This window comes from Panthera uncia (genome assembly GCF_023721935.1).
Source record: "Panthera uncia isolate 11264 chromosome C1 unlocalized genomic scaffold, Puncia_PCG_1.0 HiC_scaffold_4, whole genome shotgun sequence".
Lineage (NCBI taxonomy): Eukaryota > Metazoa > Chordata > Mammalia > Carnivora > Felidae > Panthera > Panthera uncia.
In genome coordinates, this window is record NW_026057585.1 from 49,460,986 (window position 1) to 49,471,347 (window position 10,362).

The window sequence follows — 10,362 nt, forward strand, 5'->3', positions numbered from 1 at the left end:
GGCTGGTGGAGTGTTTGTTTGTTTTTTTTTAAGGTTTTTTAATCTATTTTTGAGAGAGAGACAGAGTATGAGCGCGGGAGGGGCAAAGAGAGAGGGAGACACAGAATCGGAAGCAGGCTCCAGGCTCTGAGCTGTCTCAGAACTCATGAGCCACAAGATCATGACCTGAGAGGCAGTCGGACACTTAACCCACTGAGCCACCCAGGTGCCCCAGGGCTGGTGGAATTTTATCTGGTGGCCTCCTTTCTTTATGGAGAGGATAGCTCTGTGAACAACGGGCTATTTGTAGCCAGAAGGTGGTAGGAGCAGTCAGGCTAGAAAGAGAAGTTGTAGGGATGGGAAAAGATGCTTACATGGGGTAAGGGAAGGGATTCTGAAGTAACCCCAATCCTGGAAATCAAAGTTGTAAAGATACTATGTCTTTGTGAAGAATGGGGAACACAACTGCCATTAGTTTTCTACAGAGCTTAAAGAGGGGAGGAGCCTAGAAAGAAACTGGAAGAAAAAAGACTTCTAAAATTCCAGTTGTGAGGGTTCCAAACATCACCACCTCTCTCTGCTAAAAAGGTAGCATGGTGTAAAATGCACAAGCCCTGGAACTAGCCAGATTTCCCAGCCTAAGATTAACCACTTAATCTCTTTATGCCTGGTCTCCTCATTTATAAAATGGACATAAAATTATCTCCACTTTATAGACTCAGAGTAAGTTCTAAATGAGTTAACACATGTAAAATTATTCAAGCAATGCCTGTGTCATGGCTAACACTCGGATGAATGTTAGCTCATTCACATTCTACAAGCAATACCCTGCTTGAATTTTACACGAATAAGTCTATTAGTTTTACCTCAAACATAATTACTTTTGTCCCCATTTTACAGGTGAGGAAACGATGTAAAAGGAAAACAAATGGTTTGGCCAAGTCCCTACAACTACTACGTGAGCAAACAGGAACTGGACACCAGGTCCCCAAACTCCAGCTGCGTTTTCTGAGTGTCTACTCGGTGCCAGGTGGTTGAGAAAGGTGCTTTTTAACATGTCAACACTTGCTATGTACTGCCCCTATTATCAGTTGAGGATATTGAGGATAGAGTTAAAGGCTACCCTGTAGAGAGGTAGTGGAAACAGGGCTGGAGAGCAATTAGGCTCTTCCACACCCCCTTGATGGAATCTATGTTACCCCATAGCATACTGGTTGCCTCAGAGCTACCCACTAGTGCTTACTAGCCCCTGTGAGGAAATCAGAGTTAATGAATCTCAGCCCTGTCAGAGAAAAGCTAATAGCTTTGTGGGAAATAGAAAAAAGTACCTACAAAGCTTTAATACAAGGTGAAAAGGTGCCTGGGAACTCGGAGAGATTCCTTCCAGTTGGGAGTGAACCTTGAAGAGGAGTGGAACTGGGGCATGTGGATAAGGGGCCTGGGTTGGGGGAAGAGCTGACTGGAGAAGCAGACACACGGAACTCCCAAGAATATCCAGTGAAGTCAGTGTGTGCAGAAGGCTCGGGGAAGGTAAGATTTGAAGGGGAATTTGGGGGTCTGTTTGCAGGGAGCTGGGAATATGAAACTAAAGAGTTTGGGCTTTAATCGGGAGCCGTGAGAGTTGCGTTGCTTCTGGTTTTTTTACAAGTGCTTCTTAAAATTAATGTTTTTTACTTTGAGCTAATTGAAGATTCACATGCAGTTATAAGAAATAATAGAGACCCTGAGTAACTTTGACTTAGTTTCTCTCAATGCTAAACACCTTGAAAAACTGTAGTCAATATTATGAACAGGTTATTAACATCGATACAATCCACAGCTCTTATTCAGATTTCCCCAGTTTTACTTGTAGTCATTTATGTATTTAATTCTATGGAATTTTATCATATATGTAGGTTTGTGTATCTATAACCACAGTCAAGATCTATTCCAAAGATTTTCTTTTTTTTCCTGGAAACTTTTTAACTTTACATGTTATATATAAGTTCTCTTATCCATTTTAAATTAACTTTATAAGGTGAGAGATTTAGACTGGAATTTGTTTGCTTATGTGTTTTTGTCCATGGATGTCCAATTGCTCAGCACCATTTACAGAAAAGACCATCCTTCTGTATTGAATTGCTTTTGTGCCTTTGTCAAAAAAAACACAGCTTAACATATTTGTGTGAGCCTATTCCTGGGTTCTCTATTCTGTTCCATTGATTTATATATCTATCTCTCTGCCAATATTACACTGTCATAATTACTGTGGCTATATAATAAGATTTAATATCAAATAGAGTGATTCTTCTCACTTTATACCTCTTTTTCAAGAGAGTGTTAGCTATTCTAGGTACTTTCCATATAAATTTTAGGATAAGCTTGTCTATGTCTACAAAAAACTTTACTGGGGATTTTGGCAAGAATTCCATTAAACCTAGAAATCGGTTTGGAGGGGACTGACATCTTTACTAAGTTGAATCTTCTAATACATGAACATATTATATCTCCATCTATTTAATTTGATTTCTGTTATTAGCACTTTGTAATTTTCAGCATTCAAATCCTTGATGTGTTTTATTAAGTATCTACATAGTATTTCATTTTCTTTATAGCAATTTTAAATAATACTGTATTTTTAATTTTGGTTTCCATTTAAGCTGTGTTACTATGTAAAAACATCCTTTTACTTTCAATCCACTTTTGTCATTAAGTGTGAAGTGAATTTCTTCTCCAAACACCATATAATTGGCTTATGTTTTTTTTTTTTTTTTTGGTTTGTTTGTTTTAATCCACTCTACTAATCTGCTTTTTTAATTGGTGTATTTACATCACTTATATATAAGGTAATTCTTGATATATTTGAGCTTAAGTATGCCATTTTATCATTTGTTTTCTGGTTTTTCTGTTTCTTTTTTCTCACCTTCTTGTAAGCTACATTTTCCAGAATTCCATCTTAATTTACTTTTAGAGTATTTGAGTGTATCTCTTTATATAAAAATTGTTGTTCTAGGTATTACAATATGCATATGTGACTTATCACAACATGTTGCTATCAATATTTTACCACTTCGAGTGAAGTATGGAAACCTTACCTCTATTTAGGTCTCTTTGCCTTCCCCAGTGTTTAATACTATTACCTCAAGTATCAGATATTATGATTTTTGTTTCAATCATCAAATATTGTAAAAACTCATGACAAGGGTATATTATTATAATTACCCCCATTTTTACCTATTCTAATATTCTACTTTCCTTTCTAAAATTCCAAATTGTTCTCCATTATCATTTTTCTGTTTGGAAAACTTCCTTTAGCCATTTTTTAAAGGGCAAGTTTGTTAGCAACAAATTATCAAAAAAAATTTTTTATCTTAGCCTTTCCTCATCTGAACATTTCTTTATTTCCTCTTTGCTCTTGAAGGAGCAATTTGCAGTTGACCTTTCTTTTCTTTCTTTCCTTTTTTTTTTTTTTTTAATGTTTTTATTTTTGAGAGAGAGAGATAGAGAATAAGTGGGGGAGGGGCAGAGAGAGAGGGAGACACAGAGTCCGAAGCAGGCTCCAGGCTCTGCACTGTCAGCACAGAGCTGGACACGGGGCTCGAATCCACGAACCCTGAGATCATGACCTGAGCAAAAGTCAGATGCTTAAACGACTGAGCCACCCAATGCCCCAACCTTTCTCTTCTTTCAGCACCTGAAAAATGTCCTGCCATTTCCTCTGCCGTCTGTGGTTTCCAATGAGATCTCTGCTGTCAAATGAATTAGGTTTCTTTATAGGAAATATGTTGTTTCTTTTTAGCTGTTTTCAAGAGTTTTTCATTGTGTTAAGCTTTCAGAATTTAATTATGTGTCTTGGCATGGATTCCCCTGGAGTTATCCTGATAAATTACTTCATCTTCTTGGAACGGTAGGTTTGTATCTTTCACCAAATTTGGGAAGTTTTCAGTCATATTTTTTCCCAATACTCATTCAGATCTATTCTGTGTCTCCTCTCCTTCTAGGACTCTGATAATACAAATGTTGGAATATGGGTTCCTGTCCCATAGGTCCTTGAGACTCTATTTATTTTTTCCCAGGTGATTTTTCTGTCGTTTACACTGAATAAATTTTATTACTTTATATTCAAGTTGAATGATTCCATTCTCTGTCATTTCCATTCTACTATGGAGCTCATTCAGGAAATTTTTACAATTTCTATTATTGTATTTTTCAGTTCTATAATTTCCATTTAGATCCTTTATATACATTTTATTTCTTTGCTGAATTTTTAAATTTTTATTTGCCTCAAGAAAATTTATAAGTGATTATTGAAGAATTCCTATGATGGCTTTAAAATCCTTGAAATGTTATTCCAATATCTGACTCATCTCTGTCTTGGTTTCACTTAATTGTCTCTCTTTCTGCTCTATCTCCAAACTTTGGATCCTAATTAGCTCCAGAACTCTAGTCTGGTCTATTCCTTTGAATCTTTGGCCCAGTGCAATGTTGGTTCCCTGGGCTGGGTCTCTTTATTAAGGTAATATATTTTATACTGGCTTTGAGGTAGAAACCTTGATTTGGATATAGGAGCTACGGTTTCTTATGTTCATTATTCCTCATGAATTCTATTTCATAATTTTTTTCTTTAAATTTTTTTTTTCAACGTTTTTTATTTATTTTTGGGACAGAGAGAGACAGACAGAGCATGAACGGGGGAGGGGCAGAGAGAGGGAGACACAGAATCGGAAACAGGCTCCAGGCTCTGAGCCATCAGCCCAGAGCCCGACGCGGGGCTCGAACTCACGGACCGCGAGATCGTGACCTGGCTGAAGTCGGACGCTTAACCGACTGCGCCACCCAGGCGCCCCTATTTCATAATTTTTTAATTTGACCTTTCTAGCATTTAAAGTTTTTGGCTTTGGGATATATAGCTCTCCACCACTCATTCTCCCAGTTTTTCTGTGTGTGTCTATCTTTTTTTCTCTCTCTTTCTCCCTCTTTCTCTTTTTTCTTTCTCTTTTTCTCTTTCTCTCTCTGTCATTCTTGCGTGTGAGGCCTCCAGAGTCACCTTCATTCATCTACATCGGTGCTTTCAAGAGCCTCTTTTCTAGTCTTTTTTCATTCCCAAAGACTTTTCGGTTGCTCTAATTACAATAGGCAGAGTAAGTTTTGTGGTTTAGGAAAAATGAACAACAATTTCATTATGGCTTGCCATTCTCACCCTAATTCTTCCTTCCCCTGAGTTCTTCCGCCCTCCTCCAACTTATTTCTCCCTGAAACCTGCTATGTTTTCCAAAGCGAAATCTGCTTTCCTTTGGATTAAATAAAAAGGTCACGACACTTCCAAAAGCCATTTTTAAAATGCTGAAAGACTGGATGTGTGGATATTCTTCTGCAGTAGCTCCTTAAATCTTCCCCACAATTCTTTTTCGTAGGCATTTGTTCCTATTCTACCTAAAAGTAATTTTTCCAAGATTACATAGCTCAAAGGCATATTAAGGTGTATTCAAAAGAAGAAAAAAGGGAAAAAACGCATAAGCATTCTAAACCAAATTCTCTGATGCTAAAGCATGTGCCCTTGATCTCTCCAACATGGATGTACTTTTGGGTAAAAATTAAAAAGCTATGGAAATTTTTTTTACTAATGAGCAAGAAATAGCATATCAGATTAATGACATAGAATGTTAGCACCAGAAAAAGAATAAAACTAAAACTAGGAAAAGTAGGTTTGGGCCTATGTGTATCATTTATGAGCCCTGTAACCTTGAACAAGTAATTTTACCTGCTACATTAGTCCTTCTTTGGCAAATAAGAAACAAATATGTAAACAAATTACAAATTTCTTTTGCCTAACAAATTACTACAAACTTTCTGGCTTAAAATAATGCTCAACTACAGAACTCACATTCTTGTAGGTCAGAAGTCTGGATGCTCTCTGCTTAATCAAGGATAAAATCAAGGTGTTGACTGGTCTGTGGTCTTCTGTGCAGTTTCTAGAGAACAATCTGCTTTCAAGTGCATTTGGGTTGTTGGTAAACTCCAACTGGAAACAGTTGTAAGCCAGAGGTCCATGTTTTCTTGTTGGCTGTCTGCTTCTAGAGGCTGCCCACATCCCTGCCCCGATTTTCTTAGGAAGCTTTTGTGGTAGTGATCAAATGAAACCTATTGTATAAGCAGTGGTAAGAAATGTCATAGCTGCTGCTTAAGATCACTGGGTTTAGAGGACATCCCTCAACGTTCTTACATAGAACTTCCAAACCACAGGTAATCCTACCAGGAGGCAGCTTCTGAAGTCTCTTATAACATGTGTTAGTTGGACTTTCTGGATGGACAAAAATCAGGTTTTGTGTTGGAGAAATGCTTACTGAGCAAAGTGTTTGAGGCACCACGAAGCACCTGGTCCTGGTGGTGGAAAGGATTCTAGCTGGTCATTCTGTAGTGAACTGAAGGCAGTGAGGCTTGGGCAAGGCAAACCTACAGTAGCCAAAGGGCATAGAAGTGGTTAAAGATGCCTGCAGGGAACTAAAAGTGGAAATCCTGTAAGCCTACCCATCCGCATGTGCCAGGGCCTGTGAACCCAGGGTCTCTCCCTCATCCCCCTCTCCCCAACCTCCACCCCTGGGCTGTGGCTGTGCGCACAGTTCCTCTTCTGTAGGAGATGTAGGCACACCGCCCCGCTGGCCCTCCCTCTGCATATGAGCAAGTACAATCTCCAAGCCTGCGCCCTCCATCTCTGGGTGGCGCTGCGCTGCAGTGTTCAAGCACTTAATGGGCTCAGCACATGGGTTGTATCCACCTGCTAGGGGAGGCTGTGATTGGTCTTTGCTGTTGCCACTGCCCCTACCCGCGCCACCACTGATTCTAGAAGCAGTTAATTTGCCCGCGTGCACACTTGGTGGTGCCTTGGAGAGAGGTAAAAGCTGTATTCCCCTCCGCCTTCCCACCCCCACCCCAGCACGCCAAGAGACAAGGTGGGTAAACCAGTTTGGGCTGTTGCGCGTGAGAGCTGGAGGCCTACTTGTCCGGGAAGTGGGTATCTGTCCCTCGACCTTCTGAGGACAGTTGTTGTAGGCAATGGGTCTATACTGGCACCAGAGTGGAGCATCCTGGCTCCTTGGACACCCTCCTTACCCCCATTATTACTGAATCGGGTCCTTGAGGTCTCCAAGCAATAGCAATTGACGAAAGGCCAACGCCTTTCTGCCTCTCTCCCTCTCTCTCTCCCTGTTGCCTCTCCCCTCCCCCACCTCCTTCTCTCTCTCCCTCTGTCTCCCTCTGTCTCTCTCCCTCTCTCTCTCCCTCTCTCTCTCCCTCTCTCTCTCCCTCTCTCTCTCCCTCTCTCTCTCCCTCTCCCTCGCTCGCTCTCTCTCTCTCTCCCTCTCTCTCCCTCCCTCCCTCCCTTCCTCCCTCCCTCTCTCTCTCTCTCTCTCCCTCTCTCTCCCTCTCCCTCCCGCTCCCTCTCTCTCTTCCTCACTGCCCATACCGCCTTTTGTGATTACCATGGGTGGGCAATGAGCCTGGCTCTGCCTCAGTGGAGGGAAGGAGGTGGGATTGGGGGAGCGAGCTGAGAACCTGCCAAGTGTCCCCAGGTAATAGCTAGCGAAGGAGACACACGGGGAGTCTTCCAGGTTCTAAACCCCATCTTTCTCTCTTCCTTTCTTCCTCCCTAACCATCTTTTGCTGCTGGGTAAGTGCCAAGAATTTGTGCACGCGTCTGCCCACCAATTCCCTGCGATGAACAATAAGTGCTTTGGCTTCAAGAAACTGCTGATTCAGAACTGCTGGTTCAGTGGCTGTGTCCTCTGCCCGCCCTGCTTGTCACACATTCTTTTCGTGCCCCCAGAGCAAGAGCAGGGCTTATGGCATCGTGGCGCATGGTTCGTATGGCGTGTGCAAGAGTGCGCTGGTGCAGAGGGCGGAGCGTGCGGCTTTCCCAATGTGTATCTGCCAGTCATTGAGAAGACCTATCGCCAGGTGCTGAGCTGCAGACCCAGCCTTGGGGCTCTGCACTTCACCGACACCGCCCATGGCCACCGCTACCTGGATCTCCAGCGCCTCGCCATTGCCTTCATCCTGGTGTATTCAGTCACCAAGAAGCAAACCGTGGAGGAGCTGAAGCCCTTCGGTGAGCTGTTCCGCAAAGTCAAAAGCAACAACTTGAATAAGTATTCTATCTACTGGTGTGCAGCCAACGCAATGAAAGCGGCTGGGAGCTGACTGGTGAGGGACCGCGCTGCCTGCGCCTTGGAGTGGAATTGCCCGTTCCTAGGGGCCTCCGTCCAGACGGCTATCGGTGTGCAGGAGCTGTTTCACATACTGCTGAAGCACGAGAAGCATCCTGCCACCTACCTCCACCATCCTGAGAAGAAATCCCAGATGCCCAAGACCCCCGAGAAGCTGCTACGTAAATACATCATCACGTGAGTTCTGGGTGTTAGGATCCCGAACTTCTAGAGTGTGCGGAAACATGGACCCGTCCCGGTGTAACCTGTCACTGTTAAATGGTTGAAACATTGGAGGAGGAGGAAAAAAAGGAGAACGATGCATTTAAAGACCACTTGGGGGGCGCCTGGGTGGCTCAGTCGGTTAAGCGTCGGACTTCAGCTCAGGTCACGATCTCGCGGTCCGCGAGTTCGAGCCCTGCTTCGGGGCTCTGGACTGATGGCTCAGAGCCTGGAGCCTGCTTCCGATTCTGTGTCTCCCTCTCTCTCTGCCCCTCCCCCATTCATGCTCTGTCTCTCTCTCTCTCAAAAATAAATAAACGTTAAAAAAAAATTCAAAATAAATAAATAAATAAAGACCACTTGGATAGACTATAGAGATTAATGTTTGAAAAAGAGAATGAAATGCTGAAATGAATTGAAGAGGCCACTGCTCTTCGCGTAACTCTATCGCATGTTATTTTTAAACATTTCAAGTCCTGTAAAGTCCCCATTGTATACTTAATTGTTTAAAAAATGTATTTTTGCAACAAAAGCTGTGGCAGATAGCTTTTAGACAGATATGTTAAACAAGATAAATAAATGGATAATCTATGGCTGAGCATTGGGGGTCAGGGAGAGAAAATAGTGAAAATGGAACTTGCTTACTAAATATGTGCTAGTTATTTCCTAAGTCATTTAAAAATGTTTGGGTATTCCACATAGCAGTTTTTTTGACTTAAGGCTTTTCCTGCAAGCTTTATAATTTCTTTTTCACTGGGCAGCAAAAATATCCATTGCATTGAAATTTCAACCACATCTGGGGACGGTTTCTAATAAGAATTTTACACAGGGAAGCTTATTCCCTCTTGAAATTAGCCAGTGGGGGCAGGGGTGCAGTTAAGGAGTCCCCACCATGCAGAGCTGGTTTATATCCATAACCTTTCCAGGACTGACATCCAAAGGAACTCCAGGCACCTCTGAAGAGGATGCTCACTCTGTTGCTGTCCCGGAGATAAAAAGGTGGCAAAAAGCAGCCTTTGGCTGCTTCAAAAGTCTTCCCTCAAGAAATGCTAGATGTAGGGAGTGGGGAGGGGGAAGGAGGGTAGGGGAAATGGTGGAATGTGAAATTTGAGAAGTTCCTCCTTAAGGGAGTTATTTTAAAAAGATTAATTTTAGAGGCACCTGGGTGGCTCAGCCGGCTGGGCGTCCAACTTCAGCTCAGGTCATGATCTCACAGTCTGTGAGTTCAAGCCCCGTGTCCAGCTCTGTGCTGACAGCTCAGAGCCTAGAGCCTACTTCAGATTCTGTCTCCCTCTCTCTGCCCTTCCCCTGCTCATGCTCTGTATCTCTCTGTCTCAAAAATAAATAAAAAAAATTTTTTTAATTAAAAAAAATTTTTTTAAATAAAAAAATTAATTTTATACCTGAACATGATTTTTTTTTGAGTGAATACTATACATATCCTTTTGAATGTCTTTATTTTTAGTTGGGGAAAGGAGGTTCTTAATCTGGTAAATTTTTTTCCCCATGATATATTTATTATTGAATGATTTATGTGTTTTTAAAAGTAGCTTCTTACAGGAGCGCCTGGGTAGCTCAGTCAGTTAAGCGTCCAACTTCGGCTCAGGTTATGATCTCACGGCTTGTGAGTTTGAGCCCTGTGTCCAGCTCTGTGCTGACAGCTCAGAGCCCGGAGCCTGCTTCACATTCTGTGTCCCCCTCTCTCTCTGCGTGTCTCCCTCTCTCTCTGTGTGTCTCCCGCTCATCTCTGTCTCTCTCTCTCTTAAAAATAAACAAACGTTAAAAAAAAAAGTAGCTTCTTATAGCTTGATTTTTAGGGAAAAAGCACACTGTTGAAAAGTAATCATAAACAGAAGGCAGATTTGAGGGAAGATCTATTTGCACATGCACAAGAAGATAATAAGTTATATTTTGGATAAGATGGTTGCTAGGATAGTCAGGTGGAGCTTTCCAGTGGGAATTAGACTGGGATTGGTGGCTG

General features: G+C 42.0%; 1 protein-coding gene across 1 annotated transcript; it reads left to right on the forward strand.

Moving 5' to 3' along the window:
* Positions 1-1,383: 1,383 nt before the first annotated feature.
* Positions 1,384-10,122, forward strand: DIRAS3 (DIRAS family GTPase 3). Its single transcript, XM_049617035.1, has 2 exons — positions 1,384-1,509; positions 7,630-10,122. Exon 2 carries the CDS (start codon positions 7,672-7,674, stop codon positions 8,152-8,154), a length of 483 nt encoding a protein of 160 aa, XP_049472992.1. The 5' UTR covers positions 1,384-1,509; positions 7,630-7,671; the 3' UTR covers positions 8,155-10,122.
* The last annotated feature ends 240 nt before the right edge of the window (positions 10,123-10,362 follow it).

What these genes read in the sequence shown, in the direction of transcription:
- DIRAS3 (XM_049617035.1), top strand. Translation starts at nt 7,672, where the DNA reads ATGAACAATAAGTGCTTTGGCTTCAAGAAACTGCTGATTCAGAACTGC.